This window comes from Rhinoderma darwinii, unplaced genomic scaffold (genome assembly GCF_050947455.1).
Source record: "Rhinoderma darwinii isolate aRhiDar2 unplaced genomic scaffold, aRhiDar2.hap1 Scaffold_699, whole genome shotgun sequence".
Classification (NCBI taxonomy): domain Eukaryota; kingdom Metazoa; phylum Chordata; class Amphibia; order Anura; family Rhinodermatidae; genus Rhinoderma; species Rhinoderma darwinii.
In genome coordinates this window covers 70,296-89,441 of record NW_027464259.1, presented here as the reverse complement: position 1 = coordinate 89,441, position 19,146 = coordinate 70,296, and the positions used below count along the sequence as shown (strand labels likewise).

The 19,146-nt window shown below is 44.2% G+C and overlaps 1 protein-coding gene across 2 annotated transcripts in view; it reads right to left on the bottom strand.

Moving 5' to 3' along the window:
* The window catches only part of CHRDL2 (chordin like 2), a 141,417-nt gene that overhangs the window by 52,654 nt on the left and 69,617 nt on the right, over positions 1-19,146 (bottom strand). Inside the window, exons 2-4 of one of the 2 annotated variants that reach the window (XM_075849166.1) lie at positions 12,722-12,834; positions 8,620-8,716; positions 7,699-7,841 (exon numbers count right to left, since the gene is read on the bottom strand). In XM_075849166.1, the coding sequence (XP_075705281.1) occupies positions 7,699-7,841; positions 8,620-8,716; positions 12,722-12,826 (345 nt within the window). In that variant the 5' untranslated portion in view covers positions 12,827-12,834. The remainder of the gene's footprint in view (positions 1-7,698; positions 7,842-8,619; positions 8,717-12,721; positions 12,835-19,146) is intronic. The other variant, XM_075849165.1, reaches the window with a different exon arrangement.

Below are 19,146 nucleotides of genomic sequence, written 5' to 3'. Positions count from 1 at the left end.
TCCCACCGACACCAGCAAAGCCCCCACCAACACCTGCAAAACTCCCCCAACACCAGCAAAACTCCCACCGACACCAGCAAAACCCCACCAATGCCAGCAAAACTCCCATCAACACCAGCAAAACCAACACCAGCAAAACCAACACCAGCAAAACTTCAATCAACACCAGCAAAACGCCCAGCAACACCCGCAAAACTCCCCCAACACCAGCAAAATCCCCACCAACTCCAGCAAAATCCCCACAAACTCCAGCAAAATCCCCACCAACTCCAGCAAAATCCCCACCAACTCCAGCAAAATCCCCACCAACTCCAGCAAAATCCCCACAACTCCAGCAAAATCCCCACCAACTCCAGCAAAATCCACACCAACTCCAGCAAAATCCACACCAACTCCAGCAAAATCCACACCAACTCCAGCAAAATCCACACCAACTCCAGCAAAATCCACACCAACTCCAGCAAAATCCCCACCAACTCCAGCAAAATCCCCACCAACTCCAGCAAAATCCCCACCAACTTCAGCAAAATCCCCACCAACTCCAGCAAAATCCCTAACTCCAGCAAAATCCCCACCAACTCCAGCAAAATCCCCACCAACTCCAGCAAAACTCCCCCAACACCAATAAAACCCCCACCAACACCAGCAAAACTCCCCCAACACCAGCAAAATCCCCACCAACACCAGCAAAACTCCACCAACACTAGCAAAACCAACACCAGCAAAACTCCCCCAACACCAGCAAAACCCCCACCAACACCAGCAAAACCCCACCAACAATAGCAAAACTCCCACCAAAACCAACACCAACACCAGCAAAACTCCCACCAACACCAGAAAAATTCCCCCAACACCAGCAAATCCCCCACCAACACCAGCAAAACCCCACCAACAATAGCAAAACTCCCAACAACACCAGCAAAACTCCCATCAAAACCTGCAAAACCCCCACCAACACCAGCAAAACCTCCCCAACACTAGCAAAACCCCCACCAACACCAGCAAAACTCCCACCAACTACATAAAAACCCTCACCAACACCAGCAAAACCCTCACAAACTCCAGCAAAACTCCCACCAACACCAGCAAAACTACCCAACACCAGCAAAACTCCCACCAAAACGACCAAAACTTCCACCAACTCCAACAAAACCCCCTATGAACTCCAGCAAAACCAACACTAGCAAAACCCCCACCAACACCAGCAAAACTCCCACCAACACCAGCAAAACCCTCACCAACAACAGAAAAACGCCCACCAACACCAGCAAAACCTCCACCAACACCAGCAAACCCTCCCCCCAACACCAGAAAAACTCCCCCAACACCAGCAAAACCAACACCAGCAAAACTCCCACCAACACAACTCCCACCAACTCCGGCAAAACCCCCACCAACACCAGCAAAACCCCCACCAACACCAGCAAAACTCTCACCAACACCAGAAAAACTCCCACCAACACCAGCAAAACTTCCACCAACTCCGGCAAAACTCCCATCAACACCAGCAAAAACCCCACCAACACCAGCAAAACTCCCATCAACACCAGCAAAACTCCCATCAACACCAGCAAAACCCCCACCAACACCAGCGAAACCCCCACCAACACCAGAAAAGCTCCCCCAACTCCAGCAAAACCCCCACCAACACCAGCAAAACTCCCCCAACACCAGCAAAATCCCCACCAACACCAGCAAAACACCCCCAACACCAGCAAAACCAACACCAACACCAGCAAAACTCCCACCAACACCAGCAAAATTCCCATCAACACCAGCAAAACGCCCACCAACACCAGCAAAACTTCCCCAACACTAGCAAAATCCCCACCAACACCAGCAAAATTTCCCCAACACTAGCAAAACCCCACCAACACCAGCAAAACTCCCACCAACACCAGCAAAACCCTCACCAACTCCAGCAAAACTCCCACCAACACCAGCAAAACCATCAACAACACCAGCAAAACTCCCCGAACACCAGCAAAACATCCACCAACACCAGCAAAACTCCCACCCTTTTCAGCAAAACCAACAGCAGCAAAACCTCAACCAACACCAGCAAAACCCCCTCCAACACCAGCAAAACCCCCACCAACACCAGCAAAACTCCTACCAACACCAGCAAAACCCCCACCAACACCAGGAAAACTCCCACCAACACCTGAAAAACTCCCACCAACACCTGAAAAACTCCCACCAACACCTGAAAAACTCCCACACACTCCAGCAAAACTCCCATCAACACCAGCAAAACTCCCACCAACACCAGCAAAACCCCACCAACACCAGCAAAACTCCACCAACACCAGCAAAACTCCCATCAACACCAGCAAAACTCCCACCAACACCAGCAAAACCCCACCAACACCAGCAAAACTCCACCAACACCAGCAAAACTCCACCAACACAAGCAAAACTCCACCAACACAAGCAAAACTCCACCAACACCAGCAAAACTTCCGCCAACATCAGCAAAACCCCCACCGACACCAGCAAAACTCCCCCAACCCCAGCAAAACCCCCACCAACAACTGCTAAACCCCCACCAACAACTGCAAAACTCCCACCAAAACCAGGAAAACTCCCACCAACACCAGCAAAGCCCCCACCAACACCAGCAAAACCCTCACTAACTCTAGCAAAACTCCTCCTACCCGCTCCAGCAAAACCCCATCAACACCAGCAAAACTCCCATCAACACCAACAAAACCCCCCAACACCAACAAAACCCCCCCAACACCAGCAAAGCCCCCACCAACACCAGCAAAACCAACACCAGCAAAACCAACACCAGCAAAACCAACACCAGCAAAACTCCCATCAACACCTGCAAACCCCCCCCCCAACACCTGCAACCCCCCCCACCAGCAAAACTCCCCCAACACCAGCAAAACTCCCATAACACCAGCAAAACTCCCAAAACACCAGCAAAATTCCCAAAACACCAGAAAAACTACCACCAACTCCAGCAAAACTCCCACCGACACCAGCAAAACTCCTCCAACACAAGCAAAACCCCACCAATGCCAGCAAAACTCCCTTCAACATCAGCAAAACCAACACCAGCAAAACCAACAACAGCAAAACTCCAATCAACACCAGCAAAACCCCCAGCAACACCAGCAAAACTCTCCCAACACCCGCAAAACTCCCCCAACACCAGCAAAACTCCCACAACTCCAGCAAAATCCCCACCAACGCCAGCAAAATCCCCACCAACTCCAGCAAAATCCCCACCAACTCCAGCAAAATCCCCACCAACTCCAGCAAAATCCCCACCAACTCCAGCAAAATCCCCACCAACTCCAGAAAAATCCCCACCAACTCCAGCAAATTCCCCACCAACACCAGCTAAGCCCCCACCAGCAGAGACCCCGTCAACACCAGCAAAACTCCCATCAACATCAGCAAAACCCCCAACACCAGCAAAACTCCAACCAACACCAGTACAACACCAGCAAAACTCCCACCAACACTAGCAAAACCCCAACCAACAAACACCAGCAAAACCCCCACCAACACCAGCAAAGTCCCCACCAACACCAAACTCCACCAACACCAGCAAAGTCCCCACCAACAAGCACCAGCAAAACACCACCAACACAAGCAAAACTCCCGCCGACACCAGCAAAACTCCCACCGACACCAGCAAAGCCCCCACCAACACCTGCAAAACTCCCCCAACACCAGCAAAACTCCCACCGACACCAGCAAAACCCCACCAATCAATGCCAGCAAAACTCCCATCAACACCAGCAAAACCAACACCAGCAAAACCAACACCAGCAAAACTTCAATCAACACCAGCAAAACGCCCAGCAACACCCGCAAAACTCCCCCAACACCAGCAAAATCCCCACCAACTCCAGCAAAATCCCCACAAACTCCAGCAAAATCCCCACCAACTCCAGCAAAATCCCCACCAACTCCAGCAAAATCCCCACCAACTCCAGCAAAATCCCCACAACTCCAGCAAAATCCCCACCAACTCCAGCAAAATCCACACCAACTCCAGCAAAATCCACACCAACTCCAGCAAAATCCACACCAACTCCAGCAAAATCCACACCAACTCCAGCAAAATCCACACCAACTCCAGCAAAATCCCCACCAACTCCAGCAAAATCCCCACCAACTCCAGCAAAATCCCCACCAACTTCAGCAAAATCCCCACCAACTCCAGCAAAATCCCTAACTCCAGCAAAATCCCCACCAACTCCAGCAAAATCCCCACCAACTCCAGCAAAATCCCCACCAACTCCAGCAAATTCCCCACCAACACCAGCTAAGCCCCCACCAGCAGAGCCCCCGTCAACACCAGCAAAACTCCAATCAACACCAGCAAAACTCCCCCAACACCATCAAAACTCTTCCAACACCAGCAAAACTCCCACTAACACCAGCAAAACTCCCCCAACACCAGCAAAAACCCCCACCAACACCAGCAAAAACTCCCACCAACACCAGCAAAACTCCCACCAACACCAGCAAAACTCCCACCAACACCAGCAAAAACCCCCACCAACACCAGCAAAAACTCCCACCAACACCAGCAAAACTCCCACCAACACCAGCAAAACTCCAAACACCAGCAGTACTCCAAACACCAGCAGTACTCCCCCAACACCAGCAAAACCCCCAACACCAGCAAAACTCCAACCAACACCAGCACAACTCCCACAACACCAGCAAAATTCCCACCAACTCCAGCAAAATCCCCACCAACTCCAGCAAAATCCCCACCAACTCCAGCAAAATCCCCACCAACTCCAGCAAATTCCCCACCAACACCAGCTAAGCCCCCACCAGCAGAGTCCCCACCAACTCCAGCAAAATCCCCACCAACTCCAGCAAATTCCCCACCAACACCAGCTAAGCCCCCACCAGCAGAGCCCCCGTCAACACCAGCAAAACTCCCATCAACATCAGCAAAACCCCCAACACCAGCAAAACTCCAACCAACACCAGCACAACACCAGCAAAACTCCCACCAACACTAGCAAAATCCCAACCAACAAACACCAGCAAAACCCCCACCAACACCAGCAAAGTCCCCACCAACACCAAACTCCACCAACACCAGCAAAGTCCCCACCAACAAGCACCAGCAAAACACCACCAACACAAGCAAAACTCCCGCCGACACCAGCAAAACTCCCACCGACACCAGCAAAGCCCCCACCAACACCTGCAAAACTCCCCCAACACCAGCAAAACTCCCACCGACACCAGCAAAACCCCACCAATCAATGCCAGCAAAACTCCCATCAACACCAGCAAAACCAACACCAGCAAAACCAACACCAGCAAAACTTCAATCAACACCAGCAAAACGCCCAGCAACACCCGCAAAACTCCCCCAACACCAGCAAAATCCCCACCAACTCCAGCAAAATCCCCACAAACTCCAGCAAAATCCCCACCAACTCCAGCAAAATCCCCACCAACTCCAGCAAAATCCCCACCAACTCCAGCAAAATCCCCACAACTCCAGCAAAATCCCCACCAACTCCAGCAAAATCCACACCAACTCCAGCAAAATCCACACCAACTCCAGCAAAATCCACACCAACTCCAGCAAAATCCACACCAACTCCAGCAAAATCCACACCAACTCCAGCAAAATCCCCACCAACTCCAGCAAAATCCCCACCAACTCCAGCAAAATCCCCACCAACTTCAGCAAAATCCCCACCAACTCCAGCAAAATCCCTAACTCCAGCAAAATCCCCACCAACTCCAGCAAAATCCCCACCAACTCCAGCAAAATCCCCACCAACTCCAGCAAATTCCCCACCAACACCAGCTAAGCCCCCACCAGCAGAGCCCCCGTCAACACCAGCAAAACTCCAATCAACACCAGCAAAACTCCCCCAACACCATCAAAACTCTTCCAACACCAGCAAAACTCCCACTAACACCAGCAAAACTCCCCCAACACCAGCAAAAACCCCCACCAACACCAGCAAAAACTCCCACCAACACCAGCAAAACTCCCACCAACACCAGCAAAACTCCCACCAACACCAGCAAAAACCCCCACCAACACCAGCAAAAACTCCCACCAACACCAGCAAAACTCCCACCAACACCAGCAAAACTCCAAACACCAGCAGTACTCCAAACACCAGCAGTACTCCCCCAACACCAGCAAAACCCCCAACACCAGCAAAACTCCAACCAACACCAGCACAACTCCCACAACACCAGCAAAATTCCCACCAACTCCAGCAAAATCCCCACCAACTCCAGCAAAATCCCCACCAACTCCAGCAAAATCCCCACCAACTCCAGCAAATTCCCCACCAACACCAGCTAAGCCCCCACCAGCAGAGCCCCCGTCAACACCAGCAAAACTCCCATCAACATCAGCAAAACCCCCAACACCAGCAAAACTCCAACCAACACCAGCACAACACCAGCAAAACTCCCACCAACACTAGCAAAATCCCAACCAACAAACACCAGCAAAACCCCCACCAACACCAGCAAAGTCCCCACCAACACCAAACTCCACCAACACCAGCAAAGTCCCCACCAACAAGCACCCGCAAAACTCCCCCAACACCAGCAAAATCCCCACCAACTCCAGCAAAATCCCCACCAACTCCAGCAAAATCCCCACCAACTCCAGCAAAATCCCCACCAACTCCAGCAAAATCCCCACCAACTCCAGCAAAATCCCCACCAACTCCAGCAAAATCCACACCAACTCCAGCAAAATCCACACCAACTCCAGCAAAATCCACACCAACTCCAGCAAAATCCCCACCAACTCCAGCAAAATCCCCACCAAATCCAGCTAAATCCCCACCAACTCCAGCAAAATCCCCACCAACTTCAGCAAAATCCCCACCAACTCCAGCAAAATCCCCAACTCCAGCAAAATCCCCACCAACTCCAGCAAATTCCCCACCAACACCAGCTAAGCCCCCACCAGCAGAGCCCCCGTCAACACCAGCAAAACTCCAATCAACACCAGCAAAACTCCCCCAACACCATCAAAACTCTCCCAACACCAGCAAAACTCCCACTAACACCAGCAAAACTCCCACTAACACCAGCAAAACTCCCCCAACACCAGCAAAAACCCCCACCAACACCAGCAAAAACTCCCACCAACACCAGCAAAACTCCAAACGCCAGCAGTACTCCAAACACCAGCAGTACTCCCCCAACACCAGCAAAACCCCCAACACCAGCAAAACTCCAACCAACACCAGCACAACTCCCACAACACCAGCAAAATTCCCACCAACACCAGAAAACCCCCACCAACACTAGCAAAACCCCAACCAACAAACACCAGCAAAACCCCCACCAACACCAGCAAAGTCCCCACCAACACCAAACTCCACCAACACCAGCAAAGTCCCCACCAACAAGCACCAGCAAAACACCCCCAACACAAGCAAAACTCCCGCCAACACCAGCAAAACTCCCACCGACACCAGCAAAACTCCCATCAACACCAGCAAAACTCCCACCAACACCAGCGAAACTCCCACCAACACCCTAGACACAACACTCCCACCTACACCCTGTGCTGATTTTGGGGTCTGGTATCTGCTCTTGGGCGAGAAGTGTTTTAGGGCTTTGATCTGCCGGACCCCACAGCAGAGATGATCGTTCTCTATGGTGGTGCCCCAATATTAGAGTTAAGGGGTTGATTATAAAGATGCGGCTGCCACTCACCGAACAGCTGCACTGGACGCACTGGTTGGACTGTCTGGACGGGAACAGCTCCTGGGTCGTGAACATCTCCCCCTGCAGGTACGTCGTCCCATTGTGCTGACAAACCTTAGGAGGGGCCCGTAGACCAGAGGGGGAGTGCGTCTCTGCAGAATATAAGGACACGACATGGTCAGACTAAAAGGGGGCTTCTGGTTTTATGTAAATAAAGTGTAATCATTAAATGTTTCACCATTTTCACTATCTCTGCTTGTTGTCAGTTTAAAAAAAAACTGTGAAGCTCTAATACTTCTTACAGCTGAGGGTTTGTTACAGTTTAATCCTGTCCTCGTGAGGGAAACACAACAGCACAAATATCTCTCCTGTCCTGATAGTTTGTTACAATGTATCAGTGCAGATAAAATGGATCACAGGCTGTTTACTTCACCTAGGATTGTTCAACTGGATATATTGTAACAAACCCTCAGCTGAAAGCAGTATTAGGCAGTAATAGGTCTGTAAGTAAAGTGGCTTTAAGACTCTGAATATCAACTAGACTGTTTCCATTCACTGACAGCAGGAAGTTTCCTTCTGTTGTTATAATGTAACCAGCTGTGGATCCCTAAATGGCTGTCACTTCCCTTCCACAAAAGGTAACAGAAGTCCCGCCCACAAGATCAAATGTTTGAAGTCTGTAATTTGCCCCAATGCATCATGGTTCTAAGTTTTAAGACCAAAAAGAAAGTATTTAGGGGCAATTGTTTTAAAAAATCCAGTCAAAGCCGCACTAATGGAAGGATGCTGAACGCACCCGGCTAAGAATATACAAGAGGTGGAGTTACCCTTTAAGCTCGTGTAATGTTATAATGTGTTTGCCTCTATTATAACCTCCTGTATAATGTACATCTGCAGATCTATTAAGACTTCCTCCTAGTGGCCACTTACCTACACATCTGGGGCAGCACTGCTGAGGGTCCGTGACAGTATGGACACAGTGCAGGACAGGACACTTTATTCGGTAGCAGCTGACACTGCCGCCCTGCTGGATACAAAATATACAAGAAAAGTGAAACGTGGAGGATTATTTGCTGCATTCCAAATGTGTACATCTCACAGAGCATTGTCTAGACTGGATACAAATGCAACAAACCCTCAGCGGTGAGAAGTATTAGGTCTGTACGGGGGTTTCTGCCTCAAGAATGTTTCCATTCACTGACAGCAAGATTAAGCTTTCTTTAAAATAAGACTGGAAAAGCCATTTTATGCCTCGGAACAGGATAGCCTTGAAATATGTTCCGTTTGAGCCGGTACATTTTCCATATAAATGTCCCGATTGTCCCTTTTTTCCGCGCCTGCTGCAGACAATAGCGCCATGTGTGCCTATAATATTAGCCTGTAATATAGAATGGCTGCAATTAATCTGTCTGAGGAGCGCGAGCCAAGTGATGTCAGTGCCATGTCTGGGAGGGACGCAGAAGTGTCACCCCTCACCCTCCCCCAGTTGGTGGCTGCTCCAGTGTCATCGAAACGCGTGACGTTGTGTGTCTTTATCAATTAGCTGGTAAGTGGCTGGCACTCCTGAGCACAGACGGGCGCTCTGCCGCCCATGAATGAAGCCTTGTTCCAGTCACTGAGAGGCGGCGCAGGAACAGTGGTCAGGGAATGGGATTAGGAACAAAAATGTTATGGCTTGTAAAGGGACCGCGCCGCGAAACCCTCCACTGCAGACAAAGAATAGGGCAGTGTTAGTGTAACGCAGCCCCCGTGACGGGGAATTAACACCGTCACTGCTGGGAAGGCTTCAGTGTCGCCTTCTGACAACATTGTTACTATTTCAAAAATGTATCAAAAAGATTCCGATCAATTTATGACAAATTACAGCCTCTACAGGAGGTAGACACACAGCTTTCCCAGACTCTGCCCGGCTAGGTGGTGCCATTCTGGAGCCTAGGCAAGCTGGGTGGCACCCCCTGAGAGAGCTGTTACAGCGGCCACATTGGTTGCTATCCTATGTCTCCTCAATGGCAAAGCTGTGTAGTTTACTAGGGATTTCTTGAGAAAGTTGGGTGACGACGCTGGTAGGAGCTGTAATGGCGGCCATAATGGTTGTCACCCAACTTTCCTAACGCGGAGTCCTCAAAACAAGTTGCCATTCTGGAACCAGAGTAAGACGGGTAATTAGCCCGGAGGGTGCTGGAGTGGCCGCCATACGTCTTAGGTGCTTGCGCTTACATTGCTGTAGTTGTGGTCCAAGTGGTACGCGCCAATTTCCTGCCAAAAACACTATTTGATCCCAGCAGCGGGCAGTAGGAACCCTTTACACTGGGATCTGCGTCTGTGGGATCACTAACCTTTTGTTCTCTCCTTGGCCTGACACAACCTTAGGTCATGGAGACAACATCCCGATCGTGACGTCACGCATATTGTTGTGACAGATACGTCATGGGATGTTAGGTCAGGCCAGGAAGAGGGCAAAAAGTATGTGCCCCCCTGAGAACGTGGTGGCACAAATGTTTGGTGCTCCCTGTCCACACCAAGATGTCATAAGAAACAACTCAGGTCTACACACAAGTATAATGGGCGAAACGGAGGACTGCACTAGAATTTTCCTCTCATCCTTCTGGTCATGGTGGTTATTAGTTGGGGGATTCTAACTTAATGGTTGCCAACTTCTAGTGAGTCGTTACCAGATAATCGTGGGTGGGTATCACCTATTGGTTGGTGGTTTCTAGCTATGAGTTGATAATTACCAACTGTTGGCTGGTTTGTGTTGGTTACCAGTTACTCGTTGGCGAGTATCAGCTTTTGGTTGATCGTTTTTTTTTCTATGGGTTGGTGGTTGGTGGTTACCAGTTATTGGTTTGTGGTTTCTAGCTATGGGTTGATGGTCACCAATTATGGGCTGATGTTTCTTGGTTACCAGATATTGTTTATTGGTTACCAGATATTGGTTGGTGGTTACCAGGTATTCTTTGGTGGGTATAAGTTATTGTTTGATGGTTGTTTGGTTACCAGTTATTGTTTGGTGGTTTATAGCTATGGGTTGGCGGTTATCCACTTCTAGTTGGTGGATACAACCTATCGGCTGATGATAATTAGGTACCAGTTATTGGACAGAAGATATGTGGAAGAGATCCTCCAGCTCACCTGACACTTGACGTGTGTGTCGTAGTCATCGCACGGGCTCTCGTGTCGGCGCACGATAGGTATAGGCAGGCAAAGGCAGGGGGTTGAGTCCAGCGATAGAGAGGATAAAATGGAAAGTTGTTCCAAGTTTACTAAATATCGATGTTAAAAAGGTCCAATAGGTTGGAGTCCTGGTGTGCAGACAGGAGTATGTAACGGTCCAGTCTTGGGGCCTACGCGTTTCAGACGTTGAGCACGTCCTTAATCATGGCAGTTATTGGCTCATGGTTTCTAGCTATGGGTTGATGGTTGACAACTATTGGCTGGTGTTTGTTGGTTACCTGCTATTCATTGGTGAGTTTCAGCTCCTGCTTCATGGTTGTTTGGATATCAGATATTGGTTCATAGTTTCTAGCTATGGGTTGGTGGTTACCCACTTCTATTTGTTGGATACTACCTAGAGGTTGGTGGTTATTGTTACTCTTTGGTGGGTATTGGCTATTAATTGGCAGTTTATATCTATGAGTTGGTGTTTACCAGCTATTTGTTGGTGGGTACCACCTATTGGTTGGTGTTTGTTGATTAACAGCATATGGTTGGTGGTTACCAGCTACTCATTGGTGGGTATCAGCTATTGGTTGGTGGTTGTTTGTTACCAGTTATTGGCTATGGGTTGATGGTCACCAATTATTGGCTGATGATTGTTGGTTACCAGATATTGGTTGGTGGTTACCAAGTATTCTTTGGTGGGTATCAGATACTATTTGATGGTTATTTGGTTACCAGTTATTGTTTGGTGGTTTACAGCTATGGGTTGGTGGTTATCCACTTCTAGTTGGTGGACACTACCTATCGGTTGGTGGTTATTAGTTACCAGTTATTGGTTAGTGCTTTCTAGATATGGGTTGATGGTTATATTATGGGCTGGTGTTGGTTGGTTACCTGCTATTGGTTATTGGTAACCAGCTATTCATTGGTGAACATCAGCTACTTCTTGATGGTTGTTTGGTTATCAGATATTGGTTCATAGTTTCTAGCTATGGGTTGGTGGTTATCCACTTCTAGTTGATGGATACTACCTACCGGTTGTTGGTTATTGGTACTAATTGGTGGGTGTCGGCTGTAAATTGGTAGTTTCTATCTATGGGTGGGTGGTTACAAGCTATTTGTTGGTGGGTATCACCTATTTATTGGCGTTTGTTGGTTACCAGCTTATGATTGGTGGTTACCAGCTACTCATTGGTGGGTATCAGCTATTGCTTGATGGTTATTTGGTTACCAGTTATGGGTTGGTGGTTAATAGCTATGGGTTGGTGGTTATTTACTTCTAGTTGGTGGGTATCACCTATCGGTTGGTGATAGTTGGTTACCAATTATTGGTGTGTGGTTTCTAGTTATGAGTTAATGGTTATTAACTGTTGACTAGTGTTTGTTGGTTACCAGAGATTGGTTGGTGGTTGTTGGATACGAGCTACTGGTTAGTGATTTCTAGCTTTGAAAGTTAGTTACATACAATTGCTGGATTTTTTTTAGCAGAAGATCCAGTTAACACCCAAGTTGAATTTGACTACTCCATCAGAGGTGCAGAGCGGCACAATGTCTGGTACCATCCAACAAGGAATATTAGTCAGGGCTAGGAGGGAGAGCCTCCACTGCTCCGATAATCACAGGAGGGTTGTTCACCATCCAAATTACTGTAAAGACTCTTCTATAAGGGTTTGGAACATGATATACTAACTGCAAACTACATCTCCCATCATTAATCCTTAAGGTGCATGATCTGAATTTATCACTGGAGTTCTGCTTCATTGCATATACTCTGTTCTTATCCTAAACATCAACTTTCCTTCACTGTCTCCTCCCAACACATAAGAGTGACCCAATACACAATATACCCTTCTGTAAGAGCGGACAGACATACCTCTGAACATGTGCAACGTATGCAATATACAATTCCTTGAGGTTCAAGGTAAGGATGCCAGCTTTCTCCTGAGCCATACTTCTTGCCATGAAATAAACAGAACATATCTGGACCTAAAATTAATAAAAAGAAGCAATCATTGTAAAAGCAAGATTATATTCACACTCTATTCATGTACTACACCACGAAACCAGAGGACATGACCATAATACAAGTCAATAATACTCTGTACAGAGAACACTACAACCCTCAACATGACCCGACCTCTGGACATGATCATATACTCTATACATAGAACACTACAACCCCCAACATGACCTGACCACTGGATGTGACCATAATATAATTCAATAATACTCTGTACAGAGAACACTACAGCCCTCAACATGACCCGGCCACTGGACATGATCATATACTCTATACATAGAACACTACAACCCCCAACATGACCTGACCACTGGATATGATCCTTATACAATTCTATTCTACTCTATATATAGGACAGTATAACATCTTCTTTGTGTCCTCACTTGGCATTGACTATGTAGTATGGGATAACCTTGGGCACCTCCCTGTGAGAGTAACAGTCCTCCGCTCATACTAATATCAGGCACCCCAACCCCATGTGCCACGTTATGTTGTCCAACCTTTTAATATATATAAGAATTAACTCATAGCAAAAGAAAGACTCATCCCCCTAGGATTTTTCATGGTTCAGGAACGCGAAGTCTACTGATACATTTACGTTCGTCTGCTGGTTAGACTGGGTATGTTTCTTGGTTGACAGGTTGGCATCTATAATTTCAACCATTTAACTTTTCTTAATTTTCACATATCCAAATAACAACTAGGATAGTCGGGATGGCTCCAAGGAGAGCGCCCCAAAAGCCTCCTCCATGTCTGACGCCAAATCCATTATCTCCAAACAAAGCAATGGTTAAGCCCCAATACCAGATCCTGCAGAGGGTGTGGTAATACCCCCAGAAATCAGTGCCACATGGTTCGACTCTTGTAATCCACCAGATATAACGGTACAGTCTTAGTCCATAGGGTACGTTGACGATTTAATAATCCACAAACCAATGGAACAGCATCAATTCCGTAGGAAAGAGAACATTTATAATCCACAGAGCTGTAATCCACAGGAAAAAAAAACCTCTCAAGACATCTCAAGTCCAGATATTTCAAGTTATAATCCATGGGTGTGATGAAGTTTTGTCATCCAAAAGGAGAAAAATAGAATAATTCCACATTTATAATCCATAGGAGGATGGGGTCCACCAAGACTAGTTATTTATTGAGCTTGAATGGCAACGATTTTAGTTACTCGACCAAATAGCCAAACTGTAGTTCCATGAAAATATCATGGAAGTGACATTAAAAGACTTTAGATATACAGTCCTGCTCACAAAGTTATTCACTGAGTGTTCCCTATAGAATAAAAGCTGCAGTACCTCCGATAACCAGCAGGGCAGAGAGTTCCACTCACAAAGTGTTGTCATTAAACAATGAGATTTAAGACCAAGAAAATAGCAAATAATTACTTTTTTGCTACAATTATTAGTGAAAAAAAATATAAAGAAAAATAGGAGATTTCATAAAGTAGGAAATTTACTCACAATTCACATAAATGTAATAAAGAATAAACCCAAAATAACAAGCAATAGAAACTTACAAATTAGTTTTCCTAAACAGCTTTATTTTTTGTTATAAATGTGTTCCGTTTCCCACCCATCCTAAAAAAGGTAAGAGCAAAAGTGAAATATTCTCTCAAACAATAGATAAATTTTTCCTGTTGTTACTTTCGCCACCTACTGAGAAAAATCATAATGTAATATACTGTGTATGAGCTGCCACATCATTTTTTTGTCCACAACAGCGCACATCTTTTATTACATTCATGGAGGTACATTTCCAGTTGGCAATCACAAGTGGTAAAAAGTAAATTCTAAATTTGGTTAAAGCAGTACAATATATAATAATTTATACTAAAAGGAGCTAAAATACTTCCATGTACAAAAATATAACTACTATAATACGGCTCCTATATACAAGAATATAACTTCTATAATACTAACCCCTATATACAAGAATATAACTACTATAATACTGCTCCTATATACAACAATATAACTACTATAATACTGCCCCCTATATACAAGAATATAACTACTATAATACTGCCTCCTATATACAAGAATATAACTACTATAATACTAACCCCTATATACAAGAATATAACTACTATAATACTGCTCCTATATTCAAGAATATAACTACTATAATACCGCCTCCTATATACAAGAATATAACTACTATAATACTGCCCCTATATACAAGAATATAACTACTATAATACTGCCTCCTATATACAAGAATATAACTACTATAATACCGCCTCCTATATACAAGAATATAACTACTACAATACTGCCCCTATATACAAGAATATAACTACTATAATACTGCTCCTATATACAAGAATATAACTAATATAATACTGCCCCTATATACAAGAATATAACTACTATAATACTGCTCCTATATACAAGAATATAACTACTATAATACTGCTCCCTATATAAAGAAATATAACTACTATAATACTGCTCCTACATACAAGAATATAACTACTATAATACTGCTCCTATATACAAGAATATAACTACTATAATACTGCTCCCTATATAAAGAAATATAACTACTATAATACTGCCTCCTATATACAAGAATATAACTACTATAATACTGCCTCCTATATACAAGAATATAACTACTATAATACTGCCTCCTATATAAAAGAATATGACTACTATAATACTGCCCCTATATACAAGAATATAACTACTATAATACTGCCCCTATATACAAGAATATAACTACTATAATACTGCCCCTATATACAAGAATATAACTACTATGATACTGCCCCCTATATACAAGAATATAACTACTATAATACTGTCCCCTATATACAAGAATATAGCTACTATAATACTGCCCCCTATATACAAGAATATAACTACTATAATACTGTCCCCTATATACAAGAATATAACTACTATAATACTGCCTCCTATATACAAGAATATAACTACTATAATACTGCCTCCCTATATACAAGAATATAACTACTATAATACTGCCCCCTATATACAAGAATATAACTACTATAATACTGTCCCCTATATACAAGAATATAGCTACTATAATACTGCCCCCTATATACAAGAATATAACTACTATAATACTGCTCCTATATACAAGTATATAACTACTATAATACTGCTCCTATATACAAGAATATAACTACTATAATACTGCTCCTTATATACAAGAATATAACTACTATAATACTGCTCCCTATATACAAGAATATAACTACTATAATACTGCCCCCTATATACAAGAATATAACTACTATAATACTGCCCCCTATATACAAGAATATAACTACTATAATACTGCCTCCTATATACAAGAATATAACTACTATAATACTGCCCCTATATACAAGAATATAACTACTATAATACTGCTCCCTATATACAAGAATATAACTACTATAATACTGCCCCTATATACAAGAATATAACTACTATAATACTGCCCCCTATATACAAGAATATATCTACTATAATACTGCTCCCTATATACAAGAATATAACTACTATAATACTGCCCACTATATACAAGAATATAACTACTATAATACTGCCCCCTATATACAAGCATATAACTACTATAAACACTGCCCCCTATATACAAGAATATAACTACTATAATACTGCCCCCATACACAGGAATATAACTACTATTATACTGCCCCCTATATACAAGAATATAACTACTATAATACTGCTCCTATATACAAGAATATAACTACTATAATACTGCCCCTATATACAAGAATATATCTACTATAATACTGCCCCTATATACAAGAATATAACTAATATAATACTGCCCCTATATACAAGAATACAACTACTATAATACTGCTCCTATATATAAGAATATAACTACTATAATACTGCCCCCTATATACAAGAATACAACTACTATAATACTGCTCCTATATATAAGAATATAACTACTATAATACTGCTCCCTATATACAAGAATATAACTACTATAATACTGCCTCCTATATACAAGAATATAACTACTATAATACTGCTCCCTATATACAAGAATATAACTACTATAATACTGCTCCTATATACAAGAATATAACTACTATAATACTGCTCCCTATATACAAGAATATAACTACTATATTACTGCCCTATATACAAGAATATAACTACTATAATACTGCCCCCTATATACAAGAATATAACTACTATAATACTGCCCCTATAAACAAGAATATAACTACTATAATACTGCCTCCTATATACAATAATATAACTACTATAATACTGCTCCCTATATACAAGAATATAACTACTATAATACTGCCCCCTATATACAAGAATATAACTACTATAATACTGCCACCTATATACAAGAATATAACTACTATAATACTGCCCCTTATATACAAGAATATAACTACTATAATACTGCTCCTATATACAAGAATATAACTACCATAATACTGCCCCTATATACAAGAATATAACTACTATAATACTGCCCCTATATACAAGAGTATAACTACTATAATACTGCCCCCTATATACAAGAATATAACTACTATAATACTGCTCCTATATACAAGAATATAACTATTATAATACTGCCCCCTATATACAAGAATATAACTACTATAATACTGTTCCCTATATACAAGAATATAACTACTATAAGGATCTTTTTTTTTTTATTTGAAAACTTACAACAAATTATTACAATACCTTTGCAATACACTCATAACAGATAAAGAAAATAAACATTTGTCTCTTAATAACATCACAATCATTAAAAAACCATAATATATGAAAATTGCGCCAGTATAGATTGTTTCAACTATTTTCCATGATATTATTCTAGACAGTATTACAGGAGAGTTCTTCTTTATTGGTGACCGGGCAGCATCGCGCACACCACAGAGGGTGCACGGTCACCACATTTATGGCATATAGTAAACCTCTATGATATAAACGGAGTTCAGGGTAGAAGTCTCCATACAGCAGCTGAGAGTTTCACTGTCCCACTAGATGTGGTGACTGCAGGGACACAGCAGGGACATTACTCTGTAGATAAGTCTCTTGTATAAAGATGACATTGGTTTTGTCGTCAGACAGACGCTGGAATATCGCCTGCCGCCTGCTCCTATTCTTCACGCTGTTCACATTAATAGAGGTGATTTTCAGCCTCATCCGGGTTACATGTCTTTCCTACTTTTTTTCCTTCTTCCACTGCTATGTCCTGTAACACCCCATCTTTTGGTGGACATTGGGGGGTCAGCATCTTCATCCTGAGATTCGTCATCTGGGTTGTGTGAGGAGACTTGCTCCATCTCTGCTTCTTCTTCCTGGTCATCTTCCCCCAACGCACAGTAACGTCCCCCAGTTATCGCCAGCACTGGAGACTCCGGTGATTTCTTTGCAGCAGTGATTTTTTTCCTAGATGAATCATCTGTTTTACTTCTCCTTTTAACCGTCTGAAATCCCTCCTCATCGATACTGGTCGCTGCGGCTGGATCAGCTGGTTTTATACTGGCCGCTGCGGCTGGATCAGCTGGTTTTTTACTGGTCGCTGCGGCTGGCCCAGCTGGTTTTTTACTGGTCGCTGCGGCTGGATCAGCTGGTTTTTTACTGGCCGCTGCGGCTGGATCAGCTGGTTCCTTACTGGTCACTGCGGCTGGATCAGCTGGTTCCTTACTGGTCGCTGCGGCTGGATCAGCTGGTTTTTTACTGGTCTCTGCGGCTGGATCAGCTGGTTCTTTACTGGTCGCTGCGGCTGGCCCAGCTGGTTCCTTACTGGTCGCTGCGGCTGGATAAGCTGGTTTTTTACTGGTCGCTGCGGCTGGATCAGCTGGTTCTTTACTGGCCGCTGCGGCTGGATCAGCTGGTTCCTTACTGGTGTCGGGCAGATGTTTGGTGACAGAGTGAATATTTTGCTTTTAGCGTGACCTCTATTTTCAGTGGCTGGTGACACTTGTGCAGCATCCACAGATGGGACATTCGTCTCTGGAGCAGGATCTCTGGTACAATAATACTGCCCCATATATACAAGAATATAACTACTATAATGCTGCCCCTATATACAAGAATATAACTACTATAATACTGCCCCTATATACAAGAATATAACTACTATAATACTGCTCCTATATACAAGAATATAACTACTATAATACTGCCCCTATATACAAGAATATAACTACTATAATACTGCCCCTATATACAAGAATATAACTACTATAATACTGCCCCTATATACAAGAATATAACTACTATAATACTGCCCCTATA